This window comes from Sinocyclocheilus anshuiensis, unplaced genomic scaffold, assembly GCF_001515605.1.
Source record: "Sinocyclocheilus anshuiensis isolate Anshui unplaced genomic scaffold, SAMN03320099.WGS_v1.1 scaffold881, whole genome shotgun sequence".
NCBI lineage: Eukaryota > Metazoa > Chordata > Actinopteri > Cypriniformes > Cyprinidae > Sinocyclocheilus > Sinocyclocheilus anshuiensis.
Genome location: NW_015558695.1, coordinates 1,199,870 through 1,222,869, shown reverse-complemented (window position 1 = coordinate 1,222,869; position 23,000 = coordinate 1,199,870). Strand labels below are relative to the sequence as shown.

General features: G+C 36.7%; 2 protein-coding genes and 1 long non-coding RNA gene across 7 annotated transcripts in view; 2 read left to right on the top strand and 1 right to left on the bottom strand.

Annotated features, from left to right (window-relative positions):
* The window catches only part of LOC107681367 (SRSF protein kinase 3-like), a 6,104-nt gene extending 4,135 nt beyond the window's left edge, over positions 1-1,969 (top strand). Inside the window, exons 6-9 of the mRNA XM_016477643.1 lie at positions 987-1,093; positions 1,198-1,384; positions 1,467-1,534; positions 1,814-1,969. Coding sequence (XP_016333129.1) covers positions 987-1,093; positions 1,198-1,384; positions 1,467-1,534; positions 1,814-1,969 — 518 coding nt within the window. The remainder of the gene's footprint in view (positions 1-986; positions 1,094-1,197; positions 1,385-1,466; positions 1,535-1,813) is intronic.
* A 3,186-nt stretch (positions 1,970-5,155) lies between these two features.
* On the bottom strand, positions 5,156-6,905 carry LOC107681389 (uncharacterized). Its single transcript, XR_001633249.1, has 3 exons — positions 6,826-6,905; positions 6,360-6,598; positions 5,156-5,425 (listed from the first exon to the last, which is right to left on the bottom strand). It is a non-coding gene; the product is annotated as an uncharacterized LOC107681389 (long non-coding RNA).
* The window catches only part of LOC107681388 (protein kinase C-binding protein 1-like), a 26,891-nt gene continuing 10,149 nt past the window's right edge, over positions 6,259-23,000 (top strand). Inside the window, exons 1-10 of one of the 5 annotated variants that reach the window (XM_016477668.1) lie at positions 6,259-6,310; positions 13,775-13,845; positions 14,253-14,410; positions 16,214-16,435; positions 18,499-18,612; positions 20,483-20,575; positions 20,762-20,849; positions 20,934-20,989; positions 21,644-21,721; positions 21,829-21,944. In XM_016477668.1, the coding sequence (XP_016333154.1) occupies positions 6,306-6,310; positions 13,775-13,845; positions 14,253-14,410; positions 16,214-16,435; positions 18,499-18,612; positions 20,483-20,575; positions 20,762-20,849; positions 20,934-20,989; positions 21,644-21,721; positions 21,829-21,944 (1,001 nt within the window). In that variant the 5' untranslated portion in view covers positions 6,259-6,305. Of the gene's footprint in view, positions 6,311-8,104; positions 8,743-11,084; positions 11,441-11,775; positions 11,912-13,774; positions 13,846-14,252; positions 14,411-16,213; positions 16,436-18,498; positions 18,613-20,482; positions 20,576-20,761; positions 20,850-20,933; positions 20,990-21,643; positions 21,722-21,828; positions 21,945-23,000 lie in introns of those variants that run through there. The other 4 variants (XM_016477672.1, XM_016477667.1, XM_016477671.1 and 1 more) reach the window with 4 other exon arrangements.

The window sequence follows — 23,000 nt, the reverse complement described above, 5'->3', positions numbered from 1 at the left end:
AGAACTGCTGCTTTAGAACATTGATTTTGAAACTTGTGAATCCATTAGAATCGTTAGAAGACAGAATCGCGATTCATATATGAATAGAGTTTTACGTGCACCCCTAGTTTTCTTCCTCTTCTCTAAAGCAGCGCAACATAGCCCCACCCCCTTTGTTGCATGTTCCTGGGGGCAGAGTTTATCAGGGTTTGTGATGTCACAAACCCGGGAAGTAGCTCGTTGTAGTCCCAGTAAACTGCCAGAATTTTAGAAGACGATATCGCCGTTTGCATTGAACTTTCAGCACTGCAACTTTGCAGATATTGTTTATGCTCAAACAGGAACATTACACACTAACTAACGTTAAAAAAGTTAAATCGCAATCAACCACCCCTTTAAGTCAATATACGGTCATCTTTATTCACATGTAAGTGTTGTTTCGTTTTTGATTGAATCGGTGTTTGAATGAATCAGTTGAGTGAATGACTTAAATGACTCATTAAGTCAGTCATATGCTGCCACCTACTGGCATAATGGTGTACCTGAGAGTCACTAAAAATCTCAACACAATAATATGCATTCTATGTGACCGTTCATTTGCAGAATTTCAGCCAAAATTTGTAGGCAAGGAAGATATTTTCATTGTGAGTACAGCAGTATGGCAATGTATGAAGCCCTGTTAATAAAGAAGTCACTTTCAAACTAAGCAGTTTGAGCTCCCTCATATGATACTTCCAATCATGCGTTAAAACTACTGGATTTAGCAATAATAAAAAAAATAATCACAAAAAAGAACTACTGGATTTTGACAGTGAAATTTCACAGATAAACGATAAGTGTGACCGCATCTACAGTGAAACGTCCTGTATTGGAACTTGTAAAGCAAATTAAAAGACTAACTGCTATATAAAATTCATTTCAAGATCTGTTCTGTGGAAAGGTTGGGGTATACTTTTATATAATTTTAGTCTTTTATATAATACAGTTGATTCTTGACCACTATGTAGATATTTGTCTGGTGTTGGAACTGCTGGGGCCGGACTTGCGCTGTTGGCAAGTGTGTTTTGGTAATCCAGGCCTTTCTCTCACCTGCGTCAAACACGTCATCACTCAGGTCAGAAACTTCTAATGTGTGTGTAAAATGTAATGTAGGCCTGGTGTCTGAAAAGAAAGACCACCGAAATCAGCACAATACCTGAAAAACTGTATCTGTCTCAGGTGCTTGAAGGTCTGGAGTATCTTCACAGACACTGCAAGATCATTCACACAGACATCAAGCCTGAGAACATCCTGCTGTGTCTCACACCGCAGTCCTCATCTCATCCTCCAGGGGGCGCGATACAAACTTACTCTTCAGTCATTAAAACCACCATGCTCCAGGATCCCGGTAAGAAAATCTTGAAATGTGAATGAAGTAAATCATTACACTGAATCACTGTAATAAATGTAGCATTGAGTCATCGTCTACTACTTTTATGCAGAAGCAGCTGGAAAACCTGGAAACTTGGATAATATCACGGTGAAGATTGCAGACCTTGGCAGCTCATGTTGGGTGGTGCGACACATTCAGTGAATTCATATAATGCTTTCTTCAAAGTCAAAGAATGCGCAGCCTGGTCTTGTGGAAGCATATGAATTAGTGACATTACTTGATGTTTAAATGAATGAATGAATGATGCATTTATATAGCGCTTTATTGTGTATTGTTGTACACCCAAAGCGCTTTTTACAATCATGTGGGGGGGGGTCTCTCCTCAACCACCACCAGTGTGCAGCATCCACTTGGATGTTTATACCTGATTGGATTACTTAACCTATTTTCTTGTTGTTATAGTACAAACACTTTTGTCAAGAGATCCAGACCAGACAGTATCGCTCTCTGGAGGTTCTCCTAGGTTCTGAATATGGTCCTCCAGCTGACATCTGGAGTGTGGCCTGCTTGGTGAGTCTACAGCTGTCGACGGTGTTTTGTGAAATAGATTCATCCTAAAAGAACATTTCTTCTCGGGTTTCAAAAGTGTACAGCTGTTTAGCACATGATTGGATTACTTGGATTACTTAATTGTAAGTTTTAATATAACTCCGACTGGATTCGTCTGAAAGAAGAAAGTCATATACACCTAGGATGCCTCAGGGGTGAGTGAAACGCAGCCTAATTTTCATTATTGACTGAACTAACCCTTTAATGAAAAAAGTATTATAAAATTAATATTTGCTTCAGTTTTGCTACATTTGAATGATAGAACATAAAAACTGTTATTATATAATTATATTAATATCGATCTATGTTTATTATTAATATAAATGTATTTTTATTATTGTATATGTATAATTTTTTTTTTCAGAGCTGGGTAGATTACTTACAAATTGTAGTCTGTTACTGATTACTTCTCCTTAGAGGAAGGTAAACTATTTAATAGCCATCATCAATTTTTTTATTGGAGAACTTTTAGATTTGTGGGATTGACCATTTCTATTATTTTAGACCACCTGGCTCATATTATTGAGCTCTTGGGTATGATCCCAGTGTCAGTGGCTCTGTCTGGGAAATATTCCTATGAGTATTTCAACCACAAGGGTGAGTACGATATTAGATTTGTCTTTCCTAATTCATCTGGCTGTGGCAATGATTTTATGTTTATTACAGAAATAAAATTAGTCTGTTATTCTCCAACAGAAGTGTTACAGCAGTCTTTGTGCTACTAACTATGATTGTTTTTGCACAGGTGACCTGCGGCGAATAGCCATCCTCCGTCCATGGGGGCTGTATGAAGTGCTGGTAGAGAAATACGACTTTCTCCTCAGAGAGGCATCACTTTTCTCTGATTTCCTGTTACAGATGTTGGACTTCCTGCCAGAGCGGAGGACAACAGCAGCCCAGTGTCTCAAACATCCCTGGCTAAAGCTGTAACCCTCTCTGGCTTTTTTTACTTGAATAGGTTTCTGTTCATGTCTGTTCTGTGTGTGTTGAATGAAAAAGCCATGCTTCCAAAGTGTTTTTCCAAATAGGACTTAGTGAGTGAAAATGGTGTCTTCATTTACTCATCCTCATGTCGTCATGTTCCAAATCTGTATGACTTACTTTCCTCTGTTGAAAACCCAAAATATATTTTGATAAATGTCTCTGTATTAAGAGTAAATGAGGGCAAGTAAATGTTGAGTGAACTATCCCTTTAAACAAGGATGGCTGTGTCTGTAACATAGATATGTACATAGCAAAGCTTGCACAGCAAATGCATTTAAAGCTTTGGAATGTGTTTAATCATCTGGTACATGCATTCCACTCTTAAATAAGGCCTGTAGTGTTTCTATGCATATGCTATGATGATCATATGAACGATCAGTTCTCCTTACTTGAGTAACATTGGTGCTCTGAGATGTAAGTAGTGTGTTCTGAGTTTAAATATATTAAACAAACCAATTGTTTTTTAATCAATGTGTAAAGAATGAACCTGCAATGAGTGTTATGTCTTTAGATAAATACGTTTTTTTAAGACACTTCACTATGCTCACTTGTCAAGGTGAATCTTAACGTCTTTTATAATAATGTACACGTGTTTTTTCCACTCATCTGTTTGTCCATCTGCATAACATTTTCAGATTGAAATTAAACCTACATAATTTATTAAAGTAATAATAATATAATATACAAAGAAAACTAATAATAAAGCAATTGATCTTAATAACAAATGACAAAAACTGACAAAAATGCTAAGAAAAGCTGGTTAATAAAAATGCAGATTTCTAGAATACTTGATTCTGATTGGTCAATCGCGGTCAATCATCAGTCAAATACTTTCTGATATCCTACTGGCACTACTTTCATGTCTCTTGTCACAATGGAAGCTTTAACATAATGCACAGGTAAGATTATAAAATAATTTCAACCTCCGCCTCTCTCAATAGATAGATAGACAGAGAACGACAGTTTCCTACTTCCTCCTCTGCTGAGTTTGATCTCTTCATTGTCTTTGTCCTCCTCATTGGCAGCAAGCTCTTTGGCTGAGCCGATCTCTCTAGCCCCTCCACCTGTTCCTTTTCCAACTATCTGTAGTTGTATAAATAAGGCCTGTAGTGTTTCTATGCATATGCTATGATGATCATATGAACGATCAGTTCTCCTTACTTGAGTAACATTGGTGCTCTGAGATGTAAGTAGTGTGTTCTGAGTTTAAATATATTAAACAAACCAATTGTTTTTTAATCAATGTGTAAAGAATGAACCTGCAATGAGTGTTATGTCTTTAGATAAATACGTTTTTTTAAGACACTTCACTATGTTCACTTGTCAAGGTGAATCTTAACGTCTTTTATAATAATGTACACGTGTTTTTTCCACTCATCTGTTTGTCCATCTGCATAACATTTTCAGATTGAAATTAAACCTACATAATTTATTAAAGTAATAATATACAAAGAAAACTAATAATAAAGCAACTGATCTTAATAACAAATGACAAAAATGCTAAGAAAAGCTGGTTAATAAAAATGCAGATTTCTAGAATACTTGATTCTGATTGGTCAATCGCGGTCAATCATCAGTCAAATACTTTCTGATATCCTACTGGCACTACTTTCATGTCTCTTGTCACAATGGAAGCTTTAACATAATGCACAGGTAAGATTATAAAATAATTTCAACCTCCGCCTCTCTCAATAGATAGATAGACAGAGAACGACAGTTTCCTACTTCCTCCTCTGCTGAGTTTGATCTCTTCATTGTCTTTGTCCTCCTCATTGGCAGCAAGCTCTTTGGCTGAGCCGATCTCTCTAGCCCCTCCACCTGTCTCTGATTCTGTTCCTTTTCCAACTATCTGTAGTTGTAATAGTTCATGATGAAGAGGAAGATACCTCCAGCCAACATCATCATACCACAAGCAAAGTACATGTATTTATAGTTCATGAAGATGTCCACCAGAAAACCTGAGGATAAAAATCTGTGAATAAACATCCTGAAGATTATAACAGAGAGATATGACAGTGAGGATCTCATTGTAGGACTTACCAGAGATGGGCGGCCCCAGCAGGACAGAGGAATGCTGCAGATTACTCATCTATCCCCTGATGCTTGGCATATGGTGCCAGGAAGACAACTGGAGCAAAAAAAATCCAATAAACATGAGCACATTCCCTACAAGATAGATCACGCCTCTGTGCTTGAAGAGGGAGACATCAATGAATTGGTTGACATTTGCGGCACAGCCTGACTGCTTGGACTTGTTTTGTCCAGCTGTCTGAGATGTGACGTCCAGTTTCCTGCATGGTTCTTATCAGTGGTTTTGCTCACTGGCAGTTTTAGCAGTTGAGCACCACTCCTCTAAGGATGAGGAAGCTTCCATCCTCGCCATCCAAAATGGTCAAAGAGAAACTGGTTGAGGGGAGCCAGGGTGGACAGGAAGTCCGATTATGGTAAGAGCTGGTTGCAGGTTAAAAGCGAAGCCAAAGCCTGTAAAACAAAAGCATGTTTAGAGTTAACATTTGACAAAGTACATCCTCTGCTTGAGAAGTACAGATGTCTTGATAACATATTACTCCAGTAAAAGTACTCTACTAAAAGTACTCTACAAAGTCTTCAACATTGATGGTAATAATAAGAAATGTTTCTTGAGCACCAAATCAGCATATTATAATAATTTCCGAAGGATTATGTGACACTGAAGACTGGAGTAATGATGCTGAGAATATTTTAAAGTATTACTGTCTTTACTGTATATTTGATCCAATAAATGCAGGCTTGGTGAGTAAACTTTTATATATGATGTTAAACAGTTTAGAGTCTCATAACACTATGAATTATTCAGCACTAGTGAGCACACTGGAGTGCTGAGAAACATTTTACTCCCAATTGACTCCTTTTGAGTCAAACAAGACAGATTCAGTGATTCATTAACTTGCTTCAAGTGCTTTAAGTGATTATTGAATTACTGAGTGCTGCTATTGGAAGAGTCAAATTCACAAATGAATCATATGCCATCTGTGACAAGAACACATGAAAAAAAAATGATTCTAAAGGATGATTTATTCAAAATCTCTATTAGGTCTCAGATCAATTAAAACATGGAGATCAAACAGACAGATTTGGCCTTGAGGTTGTTATGTTTGATCACACTCATGCAGGGGAGGAACCCCAGTGCACTGGTTTTGCATGTGACTATGCAAATTTATACTAAAAAGATCACAGCTCTGGCTCATTGTGCAACCATGGGGACAAAGTCATCTTTGATTTGGGCTCCTACTGTTATTTGGTTACTTCTAGCACACACTGAACTGCTCTGCCTGATTGTGGGAGTACCTAGAATGCCAAGCAATGGCACAGCTTTCCAAAAATGACGTACGTATATATATATTATCAGGCAGACCTAAGTAATATGCTTTCTAACCTCCTGCATGCAAGGTAGCCAGCATGATGGAGGAGACCCAGGCTATCTCACTGTAGGAGATGGAGAAATACTCCACACTGGATTTCCTTGAAGTAGATGGTAAGGGATTTGGTGAAGGCGTAAGAGAAGCCGATGGAGATGAAGGATCCAAACACCACGGCCCAGCCCCAGCCTCCATCTGGAGGGGTGTAGCCCAGGTTTGTGGTAGCTGGTGGGGGCATGTTTGCTTTAGTTCCTCTCTAAAATAAAAAAAAACAAAGTATGACTTCATCAATATTTTTCATTAAAAGAACAGAACACTTGTTTACATTCACTCAGAAATCCTTTAGAAACTTTCTAGTTGATTGATACATCTTTGTAGCCTACACATTTATTTATTGATATCTACATTTCCACTAACTAAAAACTTTCTAGGAAAACTATATAAATGTCTGCAAAGTATAAGAGACAGGATAAGTGAGCTTACCTCTCTACATCAGTTAAGAGACAGCTGTTCTTCGTGTCCTGTTATCTCTTTTTTTCATCTTCTTATCAGGTCTCTTTTTTGTAGTTCTCCATATCACATGAAATGCCATGTCAGAGAGAGAAAGAGACTGAAAGTGTGGTTATATTTCTAAAATTAAATATATTTATGAATATATAAGTAGCATTTTATATACACATTTACACAGTCACACACAATTTAAAATGTAACTAAATAAATAATAGCAAATTATTAAATTGTATAGTAATAGTAGGACTTGCAGACCAGTGTTGTTTTAGCATTGTTTTTTATACATTCATAGTATTTATTAATATATTGAATAAGCTTTTATTTTTAACATGTAATATTAGTCATTTTATTAGTCCTTTTTATTAGTTTTTCTGTATTTATTTGTATTTCAGTTCTAGCTTTGTTTTAGTAAATAAGAACTTTATTTATTTAAATTAGTTGGCAATACAACATTTATAATTTAAATTTTTTTTTTTTTTAAAGTTTTTCATATATTTATATTTCATTTTTTATTTTACTTGTTTACATATATTTATATGGATGAAATTATTTTTACTTGAGTTTTAGTAATTCCAGTAAATTAACTTTTTTATTTTATTTTATTTTTATTTATTGATGTCATTCAGTTGCCAAAGCAACATTTATTTACCTTTCTTTTTTTTTTTTGTTTACGTCATACATTCTAATATTCATGTTTTATTTTATTTCAACTTTTTTTTTAAATGGCAAAAAAAAAATAATAATAGTTTAGTAAACAATAACACCACTGTTGCAGACAGATTTTCTCTTGATAGGCTTTCACCTATAGCAGGTATGAGAATATTCATCATTATTGTGTTCATATCTAATCCTAATGGTGATTTCAGACGGAAGTCTTTTCCCTTTCTCTCCAGTAGATGTCAGTGTTGTGTTAATGCCACAGAGCAGGCGGCGCTGTTTGCGGCCTAGTGGAAGCTTTTGCTATAAAGGCCTAAACACAATAGATCTAATACAGAGTCGCCTTAAAATGCAACAATGTCTTCATGCAGTTCGGAGAATTTTACTTTAGCGCACCAATATTGCTATGAATCTGGCATCTGTCTAGCTCTTCTACTTTGAGAATATAGTCAGATATATTTTTCATGATATATGCTTTTTCTAAAAGACCGTTTTCATTGAATAGAATTAATTTTTTTTTTTATTATTATTGTTATTGCTTCAGGTTTTAGTTAATGTGATCTGTTTTGTCAAGTTCCAAGTGTATTTCATTTGGATTTGCACTCATTATTCACATAAAAGTAGCATAGTACATAGATTTTTCTCATTTTAGGTGGAATATCACATCTGCTTTTCATATTGCTCAAGAATCGGTCACAGTTCAAGCACAGGAAGTCTATGGTGGCTGCACTATTTTTGCTCAGGGCTCATTTTCACTAAAGGAGTGTCTCCTATTTCTCAACCGGCTCCGGTGGGGGGAGGGATTAAACATAGGCCTACGGCTCCACATGGACTTGAGACAAACAAAAGCGCTTTAACGCCAAATCCCACCAAATTTCCACCACATCCACAGCTAAGCGACATTCAGCTGCCATTTCGCAGCGGCTCTGCGGCGAGCAAGCAGGTTTTTTGAGCGAGTGAGGCCTAGTTCTCTCTCTCCCTCTCCTCTGTGCTCTTTCCCGCACTCACTGCTGATCCTGCCAGTGCCGAACAAAGGTAATTACTCAGGAAGCGCTGCGGCCAATCAGAGGAGGCCTTACATCCTGCTAGTGGGAGGGCAGCCAGTCACGGCCCTGCTCTGATCAGACAGGCCTGAGCTCTGAGTGTGGAGAGGAGAGCCCTCCCTAGGCTGAGGCTGTCCTCCATGTTTTATAAGCATTGACATTACACTGTTTCAGCCATGCATCCACAGAGGTAAGCCTGATGTTTTCTTACGTCTGTCCTTTCTTGTCATTGTACTGTTTTCATCCACTGCTAACACTGTGAATTGCAGATTTGATTCTCCAGTGACTGGGGAGGCCTAGCAAAGGCCTGTCTCTCAGAAAAACAGGGCAGAGGAGGAAGGAGGTGGGGGAGAGGGCCAGAGAAGGGGGGTCAGGCTCTCTCCCTCTCGCTCTCCTGAGCTTTGGCCCGTGTGCTGCTCGGTCACATGGTTACACGGCAGACGAAGTCAGCTATCACTCATTGCTGTACTGACAAACAGCTCAGTGACAGTCAGTTCTGGATATGTAGGGCCCTCTGTTGATCTGCCCCACGTAGGGGGTGGGGAGCTCGGGTGATGTACTTTTTTAAGCCGATTGCCTGTCCCATTGTCTGTTTGTGTCACAAGCCACGCCATAGAAAATGGAGGCATCTGTTAGGGCCTTATTAGAGAGCTGAGAGGCCCAGCTGTGGTCATTTTACACAGGGGCAGGATGGGTAATTCAGGACATGAGCTACCAATGAGGGGTGGAGAGATGAATGTGAAACTTTAATTTTTTATATTAAATTCCCTTTTCAGTGGTAGTCGTGTTTGTTTTATATTTTCAGGTTATAGTTTTAGCTTCAGGAGGGACAGTAGATGACATTCTAGTGTCATTCTTCATTTAGTCGGTGGTAAAGTTCTTTTTTGTGCTGTTTTTGAACACATCCTTAAGAAAATAATTGGTCTATCTGGATATTTGTATTTTTGCTAGCATTTTTACTGTCAATCATATTGTGGGTGCAAGCATGAGTTTAAAAATAGTCTGAGACACAATTTTTTCATATGCATATGCAGCTTTTTCAAGCATTAATTATTTTTGGATAAAGATTTTATCAGATGTATACAAATCATGCAAAAGCTTTATACTAAGGAAATGGGCAAATAATTTTTCCTTAGGCCAATAATTAGCATACATACTCTATGTAATGCCCCCAGACAGCCACATGGCAAAAAGCCATCGAGTTCATCAGAATTATGATCGACTTCCATTTTCTTTATGAGCAGATGTTTTTTCCATTGCTTTATTGCAAAGTTAGCATTATCGCCACATTTCTTTTTAAACTTAAAGTGTGTAGAAACAGAACCGATTCTTGTCATAGAACTGCCTATGGTGTAAAACACCAATTTTAAGAAGATGATTTGGATGATATTTACATATTATTCATCTCCTTTATGTTTCTTCAGAGATTTATGTTGAAATTAACAATAAAATAGCACTGCCACATACACACACAGCTGCTCCCAAAGACAAAACAAGCAAGCGCAAACCACACGGGACCAAAAGCCTCCTGCCGCATTCCCAACGGATCCTTGGCCTTTCTAATGATATTTATGGCTGCGTTTAAAAAAAAAACACACAAAATACGTATCATATTTCACCTGTATATCAACAACAAATGGCTTGTGAGTTAGTTGTAATTATGAACAATTAATTTAATTGCAATCCCAATACAGTTGACTAGATCTTTATATATTGTTAGCCCAACTGCTCTTTATGGGAAAATGACTGGAGGGTTTACGTCGGTACGGTACAGCTCAAGTTTTGTGTGTTCCCAGGGAGATTATGCCACTGCGATTGGGATTCTTGTCAAGGAAACAACATCATAAAGGATTGTGGTGACTGGCTTCGTGCCATTTGGAGGAAATGACCGGCAGTGGTCTGACAAGGCTATTTTGCCTGCGTTATATCAGCAAAGAGCAACAGAAGAAGTCGAATCGTATCAACATCGACAACTGTGACAGGAAACAACTTTGTGCTTGTAAAGTCACTGCTTGCCCTTGAAATGATTCACAAAGTCACTGTGAACCACAAAGCTGCGCTTTTTAACAGCTCAAGATTACAATCTGGGAGAAAGGTTTGCCTTGTCTGAAAGGCAAAACGTTTGTTTGCATGTTGATACTCAAGTGCATTACCGCTTCACTTGTTTTTCTCAGCTGTGGCTCTTGAGACTGACCTATATGCACGGGTTTCTCTCGTTCTCCCTGTTTACTGTAAGCTCCTGTGCCATGGACGTGCCAGAGCCCGCGTCTCTGGCCTAGAGGGAGGGGGAAGGGGAGCTCGAGCAGAGCGGTGGGGGAAGGGAGGCACTCTCATTTCCTGCGAAGAGAGAAAAAAAAACCTCGGCTCATTCTCTGACCAGTTATCTCCACATTCACCGCTGCCTTTCTCTTTATTTGGTCTGTTTGCGAGGACCACTGAGTGTCTCTCTGCTCAGATCGTTCTAGAAGACCCAGGTTTGGAGGCCAGTTTGCTTTTTGGTTTTCTTTCTCTTCATTGGATCAGCTTCAAGACTTCCTGTTTCTTTGATTTCAGTGTAGAGATCTGGATCTTCAGCCACGCAGTTGGCTTGACATTGTTTGACCCTTCTGAAGCGAGCAGGAACAGAGAGGCCTGGTGGATGGGAGTTTTTGACGTGACGTGGCCATAATGTGACATAACATCCATGCGGCTCCTTTCGGCCTCGCATTACAGTCAAAAATGGAGAGCCCTCAGGCCCTGGGCTACACGCTTAGATGTGCATTTCCCACCTCAGACATTGCATGTCTTATTTAGGATATTCTTTCTCCAGACTAATGCCTTTTATTGTCGTTTCTGACATATTGTTTATGATTTTTACGAACAACCTGGAATATTTTCTTGTGTGAAAGGTGAGTTTTATTCATCGCCACAGAAGATTATGTGCCATTTTGGATTTTTTTAACGAATTTTATCGTCCTCTTGGAGGAAGTCTCTGAATATCTAAACAGTGAAAGTACATGGATTTTTTTTCTACGATGTCAAGCCATGGCCCCGTCAATGAGAATTAGTTAAAAGACTAAGGCCTCGTTGTGGCCTGATGATCAATCCTCTCAATCGTGCTTGTCGTTCTCAACACTGGTCCTAATCCTGACCTCGTAATGGAGAACCGTTGCCAGCTTCTAATCTTTTCTGGTCTTTTCTTCTGCACAAAGGCCGGGATCAAGTCCTCGTCGTTGTAGGATTGTGTTTGTGCTGTTGTCCTCTTCTCTTTCACCTGTCATTTATGAGCTTCTTTTTGGTGTCTGTCATTTCCGTCCTACCCTTGCGGATGAGAAGGTTTTTGTTGATTGATTGACCGTGGTGGGTTTCCCCTGTATGGGGTGAATAAGGCCTCATTGTGGTCAAGATACGTGTGGTTGAGTGTTAAATAGAGTAGTCATGACTTTTTGTTGTTGTTTAATTCTTCAGTTTATCAGATTATTTTTATTAACTGTACTTAATTGTTAAATGTTTCTGATCAGATTAAATTACCGCTAAATGTATTGCATCTATTTCGTTATCTCGGTCTTAGATGTTACATTTGATCAGGTGATAATGTTAAATAGTAGCACTACAAGATCAAATGTTAAGTTAGAAGCATAGATCTTTATTTGCAAGTGTTGGGCCACATTCAAGAAACTTGAACAGAACAAATTTTTATAGAAATCTTTCTTAAAACGGTCACATTGATCGTGTAAGTCTCAAAGCGCATATTTAGCTAATTTGTTTTGGGTTGTCTTGTCCACTGAATTTTCACTGGTTAGAAGTACCACTTCACAAAACTGTTGGATATATTAATTGCCAAATATGTTTGTATGTTGCGCAAATAGTGTTTTTTTTAGCAGCACATACTAAAGGCCTTAACATGCCATAAACAACGCAATGTAAAAATCTGAACTGCACTGACCAAAATTTTCATCTGTCCGATGAGATTTTATTATAGGTGGGGCTACTCAGTACAACGCCACAAAAACTGAACCCAAGTGACGAATAAAAATGTGATGTTGCGGTAGTGGCTGGTTAAACGGCATTTACGCTGACAATAATATTAAATCATTGGAGTTCTTCGAATCTCTGAGCTGTTGTTGTTTTTTTTAGTCGTTCCTATTTTGCAGCAGTATTCAAATGTATCATGTGGCGAATCTTTCCTATTGGTAGTCGCTGTTTATTTGCGTGCATGTGGCGAATCGCTCCTATTGGTAGTCGCTGTTTATTTGCGTAAACTTTTTTTTTTTACTCATGTCACCAGAAATTGCCGGTTCGCTGAAAATGATTTTTCCAAATTGCATCTTTTTAAATAACAATTTAACCTTTTACGATGTTCACTCGTTTTGTTGCAGAAAACTTTTTTAGCACTTTAGCACTTTGTTTAGTGACTTAGTTATAGTACAGGTCTTTTTTGAGGCCTACATCAAATTTTTTTTTTCTGAGCGAATAACAAATTAATCGATGTGAAGGAATTTTTTTTCACACATTGTGTGAAGTTTTAAAATAACACAATGCTTTGTTTTAACTTCTTGTTGTTAAAAATCCTTACAAGTGAAGTCATCATTTCATTTGTTTTTGCTTAATTATAATGCAAAGACTACTACTCAGAAAAATTAATGTCAGCTTGGCAGCCTAATATAAATTTTATGCTTTATAGGCCACATTTTGAATGTATCCGTGTCAGTAGCTGATGGTATTTTACTACCGATTATGCCTGAACTTGGAAGAGGCCAAATCCTCTCAGACAAGAAGTAGACTAATGAGACTGAATTAAAGACACTCTCCGGTGCTCAGCAGACGTCTACTCCATAATCCCTTGTGTGAGTGGACCTTTTCACGGCGGTATTCCCCACGAACATGTTTGCTTCATTTGAAGGAGGTGCTGATCTATTACTAGACAGAGAGAGAGAGTTTACATCTCACACGTCTCGATCAGACGAGTTTCCCTCGCAAGGTTAAACAGCTTAATATCATCTTGTAAATTCACTCTACAGGCCCACGATTGGTTACAGCACTGTTCAGACAAAGCAATACTCATGCAAGGGTCTCCTTGCACAAGCAAAAGTGCATGCTTCAGATGTGGAATGGAGGACGATTGCTATGAACAGCAACAACATAACTCTGGAGATTAGATTACATCACCCAAGTCTTTTATCTCAGGGGGAGACCTCATGAGATTTCAGTGTCTTATTCCAGCGTTTTCTTTCTTCATTTAGTTTGGCTGTGGAGGAAATAAAGACTGAATCTGATGCGGTTGATGGGATGGAGGTGTCCATGCCACCCAAAGGTATTTTTTCTTTAATTCTAACGTGGCTCTTTTGCTTTAGCTTCTCAGTTCATAGTTCTTACATAACAGACTCCAAAAATAGGTTCAGATTGTGAGAGTACAGTTCTTCAGCTGAAATTAATCAAAAGCAAGTCAATCTGAGCCACATCAAATGTGGCATGCAACCTAATTTTCTCTTTCATTATGCTGACTGATTGCTGCTATCTGGTGCTTCGTGCTAGTAGGATAGTCAGACGTTTGATACGGCATCTTTTGTTTTATGTTTGAAGATGTGCATAAAAGGCAACCCTCTTTGTGCATGTGGAGGTCAATGCTTTGAAAGGTCACAATCACAGGCCCAGCTGGGTGAGGTGTTGTATTATCCACGTGGCTTTGCATAATAAAGCAGCTGTGGTTTTTTTCATCAGCGGTCCCTGATCTAGGATCAGCGGAGCAGGCACTGGCTGCGCCGAAGAGGAAAGCACCCAGTCCTCCACATTCCTCAAACGGACACTCTCCCTCGGACACGTCACCCAGTCCCACAAAGAAGAAGAAGAAACCGGGATTAGTCAACAATAAAGACCAAGTATGTTCCCTCCTAGGCTTCCCTCTCATCCCAATGCCCTTTTGTTGAATTTTAATTGGTTTGAGCTGAGAATTCTTGCTCAAATGAATTTAAAAACATTTGTAGTATCCAAAACATGCCTTTGGTTTTTAAGTCAAACTCTCGTCTAGTCTCTTCCTGTGTCCTTTTACATTTTCTTGCACTTTTCTATTCAAACGGCCAATCGGAATAATCAGGATTGATTGTGGCTTGTAAATGTGTTTGATTTTAATTTCCATTCAGTCTGCAGTTTTTAATGATAAAACACTGGGCACTGAAAGGGCCGAATGCTTTTACTGATTTGCATGAACAAAGTCGACCCCTTGTGGGGATTTCTGTCCTGTAAGCTACAGGGTGGCCTCAAAAAGCATTTGGACACCACAGGCATATTTAAAGGATATAGTTCACCCCAAAACAAAACTTCCGTCATTTACTCATTAATGTTGTTCTAAATATTGTTTTCTTCAGTGGAACACATTTTTGTCCAATGAAAGTGAATGGGTTCTAAACAACATTGGACAAAATATGGACAAAACGACATTTCTTTCTGTTCCACATAAGAAATAACGTCATAAAGGTTGGGAAAGAGACGAGGGTCAATAAATTCACACAGAATTTTAATTTTGGGGGGAACGATCCCTTTGATGAATTTATGTCATTGCATTAGATATTAAATATTCTACTTTGTATTATTTTACTATTAAATCATAAAATAAATGTAACATACCGTTCAAAAGTTTGGGGTTCAATAAGCTCTTTTGATGTTTTTGAAAAAAAAAAGTCTCTTATCCTCACCAAGGTTACATTTTTTTTGTGGAAACAGACATTTTTTTCTATTATTTGATGAATGTAAAGATCAAAAGAGCAGTATTTATTTGGAATAGAAATATATAGAAATGGAACATAATGTGACATTATAAATGTATTTACTTTTGATCAATTTAATATATCACTGCTAAGTAAAAGTAGTAATTACATTATTTATTTATTTTAAATCTTACTGACCCCAAACTTTTGAACTGTAGTGTATATATACTTGCACCTGTGGTTAACCCAGATGGTTAATGTCACAGCAAAAATAGCTTAAAGGGAAGTTAGTTATGAGAAAAGCTGTTGCTTTCGTTACTAAACATTTGTTTGCAGATGACACATTTTTAAAAGGTTACGCACGTGTCCAAATGCTTCTTTATGGGCCCAATGTATGTTCACTTTATTACAGCTAAAAATCAAGTGCACTGATTTTATTGAATGCTGTGCTGTCTTTGTGGTGGTGTGTTGCAATGCATATGAACAATGTTTCATGAAAGATGCCAAGTGTGGATTTGCTTATTGATCTTATTTAAAAAACACTAAGCACATTTATATTAATTGATTTCTTTTGATACCTTAAAGATATTGAAAACGAATTAGTAGCTGTCAATTTTAAAATTCTATTTCCATTAAGTCACAACTTGGTCTGAAGTATATTTTGCCCCGGTCTCTTGATCCTGCTAATCTGTATTTGGCATCTGATGGTAATTTAGGATTTCGTTCAAATCCTGGCGAAACACACTTGATCACAGACACCACGTGTTTTTCAGATCACACATGGGTCATGATGTGTGTTTACGAAAATGTGAAATGAAATCCTACAGTGTCTTCCCAGTGTGCCGCTTTTGACCCAGTGGTCATGTGACTGCTTAACTGTCCGTGCTTGATTTATTGCAGTGCCTTGCTACGTTTCCCCTGCGAGTGTTGTGGCTTGTGATTTGACCCCTTGCCCTGTCTCTCTTGCCTGCATTTCAGTGTGAGCTTAGACATGGTCCCTTTTACTATGTCAAGCAGCCCGCACTCACCACAGACCCTGTTGATGTTGTACCGCAGGACGGGCGGAATGACTTCTACTGCTGGGTGTGTCACCGCGAGGGCCAGGTGCTCTGCTGTGAGCTCTGCCCGCGCGTCTACCACGCCAAGTGCCTCAAACTGGCCGCAGAGCCTGAGGGCGACTGGTTCTGTCCAGAGTGCGAGGTACTGAGGACTGTATATGTCAGCTGTTATGTCATTGGACTGTCCTTCTGGCAGTTTAAATATGTTCAGAACATGAAGCACTGCTAGCAATAAATACTGGCCATAACCAGGCAAATGGAAACTTAAAATCTGTTCCAAAACCTAGTGAGCGGACAGACATTTTGAGGGACAGGCACAGTTCTGATGTGAAGATTGTTTCAAAAATTAGGCAAAATTAATCTGTCTCTTCACCTAAAAATGAAAATTGTTATTTACTCTCTCTCATGTCATTCCAAAACTGTAGCCTATAGTCTTGTTAATGTTAAATAAAACTATCTTTTTTTTATGTTAATTTAAATAAAGCTGAAATAAAATAGAATATAAATACTAGTGCTGTCAAACGATTAATCGCATACAAAATAAAAGTTTTTGTTGGCATAATATATTTGTGTGTTCTGAGTATATTTATTATGTATATATAAATACACACCCATACAGTATATATTTTGAAAATATTTACATGTATTAACATGTCTGTATTTATATTCATATAATTTATATTTAAAAATATATATTTAATATATAAACTAACATATTTTTCTGAAATATATACATGCATGTGTGTGCATTTATATATACATAATAAATATACACAGCACACATACATATATTATGTAAACAAACATTTTTGGATGCGATTAATCGTTTGACACCACTGAATACTGAATGAAAAACTTAAATGTTGCCTTAACAACTAACTGAAAACAAGTGGAAAGTACTAAAATTACTAAAACATTAATAAAAATCAGTAAAAGCTATATAGAAATATAAAAATGGGAAATAAAATGAGTGGAAAGTACAAAATTTACTAAAACCTAAATAAAAATAAATAAAAGCTATATAGAAATATAAAAACCCTAAAAACTAATACAAATGACAAAAGCACATAACAAAAAAATATTAAAACTTAAACTAAAATTAATTAAATTATTAATTTAAAAAAATACTATAAAATTATGTAAATAGTACTAAAATAACACTTACTGACATGACTTTCTGCTGTGGAACATAAAAGATATCTTGAGAATTGTCTAATATAATGGAAGCGGGCTCAAATTTTTTGATTCCCAACATTCTTCAAAATATCTTCTTTTGTCTACTGACCCTTTAAAGATGTATCATTTTGCCCAAAATATCGCAGTATCTTGGAGAATCCTTGGATGTTTTTTTTTAATCCAAAATAGCAGATGAGTTACAATAAATGTTGATTATAAATAAACAGCGGTTTTCAGACCGTACTAGTGTTGATTAAAAGTTGTTTACCGGTATAATTAAATTGGCTATTTTGACCAGTATTTGAGCATATTAATTATATATTTTTATGCTTATCGTGTTCTCGCATATCAGTATTGTGTTGTTAGCTTAGTGGCATGCTAACCTTAAACTCTATATATGCTGCCTTCAAAATTCGATCAGAAGAAGGTACCTCCAAATTTGTATTCAGACGTGCCTTGATGCCTTCCTGCCTTGGAATGGTGCCTCCGAAGGCAGCATTTTAGAGCTTTCAGACGCAGCCAGAGAATGGGAATGTACGTCACTGCGCGTTGCATTCTGGGTAGTCGCCACCATGTTTTAGGACACGCTAAGTAGCGTACAATGACAACAAATACAAATCACCAGAGGAAAAAACTACTGTATTTGCATTAATATTTTTAAGAGCTGCTTGCTCTTGCTTAGAATAAATGTACTAATATTTGAATCCATTTCGTTCATTCGAGCACTCAGTCGTGTGGCTAGGACAGGACACATAAACCACATGATACACACTCACAGAAATCTTACGGCCGCCTTCTGTCGTACCACACACAGGACCAAACTGATTTCACTTTTGCAGTTTTTAATAACTAGGTCAATGCATTTTACACCCCTAGAAAGAATTTATTTTAATACATTTTATTATGTCAAGTTAAATAGACAGTAACTGAATCAACAGTCACTTTGAGAATGTTTGAGAGCACATGAATGATTATGAACTGTATGCATGTGAATTATGAATATAGTAGTCATTTCACTCTCTACTTCAGAAAATAACGGTGGCTGAGTGCATAGAGACTCAGAGTAAAGCTATGACCATGCTGAACCTGGAGCAGCTGTCCTACCTGCTGAAGTTCGCTTTGCAGAAAATGAAACAGCCAGGGGTGAGTCAACTATACCTCATTATACCCTCACAATTTATTTAATCACTCCATAGTCACAATTATTGAAAATGCTTGTGGTAACTCTTTTATATGGAGACAGATTAAAAAATTAACCGGGCAAAATAATATTAAAACAAGGCCAATTGAATTGAAGATTAATGATACAATTTTACAGAGCCCAATTGATGTGGCACAGGCCTTTAATCACCATTGAATCAGTGGATAAAATTGCTCAAAGTTTCACAGTACAACAACCTTATTTACGAACAAATAATGCTAGCGAGACAGCTTTAGTATTAAGACCAGTAACTAAGTTAGATGTTGAAAAGGTAGTCATGTCTCTTAAGTCCTCAAGGGCTAAAGATATCTATGGTATAGACACACTTATATTGAAACAAATTAGTTCCTCAGTAGTTAACCCTTTAACACATATTATTAATAGTTCATTAGATCAAGGGAGATTCCCCACCTCTTGGAAACCGACGGTTGTGGCCCCTATATGTAAGGGAGAAGGGAGGCGACCCCCGTTTAACCAGTAATTATAGGCCAATTAGAGTCCTCCCCACAATATCAAAAGTTTTTGAAAAAGTGGTGGCTAAACAAATTATTGACTATTTTAATAATAGTCCTTTTCAATTACATCCGATGCAGTTCGGTTTTAGGATAAATCATTCAACAGAAACGGCTACTTGTTATTTTATTGAAAAGGGTAAGGCATTAATGGGATAAGGTGGAGTTTGATATTGTAAATCATAATATTCTTTTACATAAATTACTCAATTTTCATTTTTCGACAAAATCTTTAAATTGAATTGAATCTTATCTCTCCTCCCGTTCTTAGGCAGTAAAAATTGATAATTATAAATCCAATTCACTATGCCTTTCAACTGGTGTTCCACAAGGGTCCATATCGGGGCCAATTCTCTTTAGCATGTATATTAATGATTTACCCATGGTGTGTCAAAAATGTAATATCATAATGTATGCTGACGATACAAGCTGCAAAGGTATATTTTCATTCTATGATTCTTTCTCATATTACTTATTGTCTGACAAGTTGGTCTAATACACATGCTATAGTTCTGAAACCATTGGAATTATTGGACAAACAAGCACTTAAAATGTTAGATTAAAAAAATAGTTTTCACCATTGTCATATCTTAAATGCGTATAACCTGCTTAGCTGGGAAAACATCACTAAGTTTAAAAATGTTTGTTTAGTTTATAAGATTTTGGTTTAGCTCCTCCTCCTCTGGTTGATTTTATTAAATTTAAATCTATTGAAAACAGAGTAACTAGAGGTGCAGCTAAAGCTGATTGCATAATTCCACATAGAAAAACCTCGTTTGGTCAAGCTGTTTTTTCATTCAGAGCATCACATCAGTGGAATTCAATACCACAATCAATTAGAGAATGTACATCATTTAACTCATTTAAGCATAATTTTAAGAAATGGCTTCTTCATAACCAACAATGTGAACATTAATGTTGTTTATATATCTTAATAAGCTGCTTTGTTTTAATTTTTTAATACATATTTCTTTATTTTTTTTTTTATTGTCAGTTTGTATAATTTGTTTAGTTTTTGGTTGAATTTCGTTGTTATTGTTTTTTCTATTTTGTTTCCTTTTTTTTTTTTCCTCTAGTTTTTTTTGGCCTAGTAACATCGGGCAAAGGGACTACCAATGAAAACTAGCCTTTGGGCTAATTTGGGTACATTTACATTCACGAATGTTGATTAATGTAAATTTTGTGAAATAAAATAAATAAATAAATAAATAGTTAAAGTTTGGTGGTCTCGGTTTTAATGTGATTAGGTTACATCGATTCAACCCTTGCAGTGTATCATTATGAATGATTTATCTTGCAGACCGAACCGTTTCAGAAGCCAGTGTCACTAGAACAGCACCCGGATTATGCCGAGTATATATTTCACCCCATGGACCTGTGCACTCTAGAGAAGGTAGATCAGGCCAAGCTTTCTGTATTACAAGTGTCCAGGTATTTTTTGTGTTGATTTTGAAGAGTATATCTATTGTTTAATCATGAAAACCTAATAAACATCTTTTTGTTGATAGTTTAGATTGAGGCCACTGTATGTGCCTAAAGGTAGAAAAAAATAATGTAACTGAGAAATATGTTTCTGTAGAATATCAAGAAGAAAATGTATGGCTGCACAGAAGCATTTTTGGCTGACATGAAGTGGATTCTACACAACTGTATCATATATAATGGAGGTTAGTGCTGGACTCTAAAAATTAGTGTGCATGTATCTTGACTCATATCTGTACATTCGTGAAGTTTCACTGGCTCTATTTCAGGAAACCATAAGCTAACGGCAACTGCTAAAGTTATTGTCAAGATCTGTGAACATGAGGTGAGTATTCTAATCCTTACAATATATAAATGATTCATTACCGTTCAGAAGTTTGGGTCTGTAAGATTTGATTTAATGTTGAAAGTCTCTTTGTGCTCAGAAATACTGCATTTATTTGATAAAAAAATACAGTAAAGCAACTATTATTACAATATAAATTAACTTAATACATTTTCTGTTTGAATATATTTTAAAATGTAATTTATTCCTGTGATGTAAAGCTGAATTTTCAGCATCATTACTCCAGTCTTTAGTGTCACAGGATCCTTCAGAAATCATTCTGATATGCTAATATGCTGCTCAAGAAACATTTTTAATTGTTATCAGTGTTGAAAACCGTTGTGCTGCTTAATATTTTTATGAAGACTAATAAATTTTTTCAGGGTTCTTTGATAAATAGAACGTTTGAAAGAACAGCATTTATTCGGGAAAAAATGAAATCATTTGTAACATTAGAAATGCCATTACTGTCGGTTTTTGAATGTCGATGAATGCATCCTTGCTGAAAAAAACATTAAATTCTTTTTTTTTTTTTAAATAGGCTTTTACAAGCCCCTAACTTTTGAATGGTAGAATATGTATAATTGCACAAATTTATTTATGTAAAGCTGGTCCTAGATAAAAAAAATTACAGTATTAATAAATCATCCACAGATGAATGAAATTGAGGTTTGTCCAGAGTGCTACCTGTCTGCCTGTCAGAAGAGGGACAACTGGTTCTGTGAACCTTGTGTAAGAAGAGGACCTTTTTAATATAATTTTGTAATACATTTTTTAAAAATCATCTTAGTTAAATATCTGGGCTGTATTTCATGGTCATATTTGTTGTTTTCATGTAGTCTCAGCCTCATCCTTTAGTGTGGGCCAAACTGAAAGGTTTTCCCTTCTGGCCCGCTAAAGCCCTAAGGGACAAGGACGGTCAGGTGGATGCACGGTTCTTTGGCCAGCATGACAGGTGAGTCTGTTAATAACATTTACAAAATATATATACAACAACATCTAGCAAATCAAATCTAATCTAAATCAAATTCTAATTTTGGCTACAATTGCTACTGTGTTTAGTCTGTATAGTTTTACGTTTTAAAAAATGGGTTAACATTACTGTTATTGAATTAGTAGAAATAAAAAAACAAATAAATAATTGATTCATTTTAGACAACATTTTCAGGGAAAATGCATAAACCTCAAGAATATGATGAAAAAAATGTTATTTTAAATTAAAGGGGATAGTTCACCTAAATTGAAAATTCTGTCATTAATTACTCACTCTCGTGTTGTTCGAAACCCGTAAGACCTCTGTTCATCTTCGGAACACAAATTAAGATATTTTGATGAATTCTGAGAGCTCTCTGACCCTCCCATAGACAGCAATGTAATTACCACGATCAACGTCCAGAAACATAGCAAGGAGATCGGTAAAATAATCCACGTGTCATCGGTGGTTCAACCATAATTTTACAAAGCTACGAGAATACTTTTTGTACGCAAAGAAAACAAAAAAACTTTGTTTTCGTTCAAATCAAAGCGTAAACAATGTAGAAAACGTATCCGCGTGGCACAGCTGACACGGTACAGCATTCGTTGTTTACGTATGTGATACTCTCCAAAATGGCGCCAGGGTGACGCGGAGGAGACGAATTGTTGAATAAAGTCGTTATTTCTGTTTTCTTTGTGCACAAAATGTATTCTCGTAGCTTCGTAAAATTACGGTTGAATCCCTGATGACACATGGATTATTTTACCGATCTCCTTGCTACGTTTCTGGACTTTGATCGTGGTAATTACATTGCTGTCTATGGGAGGGTCAGAGAGCTCTCAGAATTCATCAAAAATATCTTAATTTGTGTTCCGAAGATGAACAGAGGTCTTACGGGTTTACAACGACATGAGGGTAAGTAATTAATTAATGACAGAATTGTAATTTTTGGGTGAGCTATCCCTTTAAAGGGGTCATATGATGCGATTAAAATTTTTCCTTTCTCTTTGGAGTGTTACAAGCTCTTGGTGCATA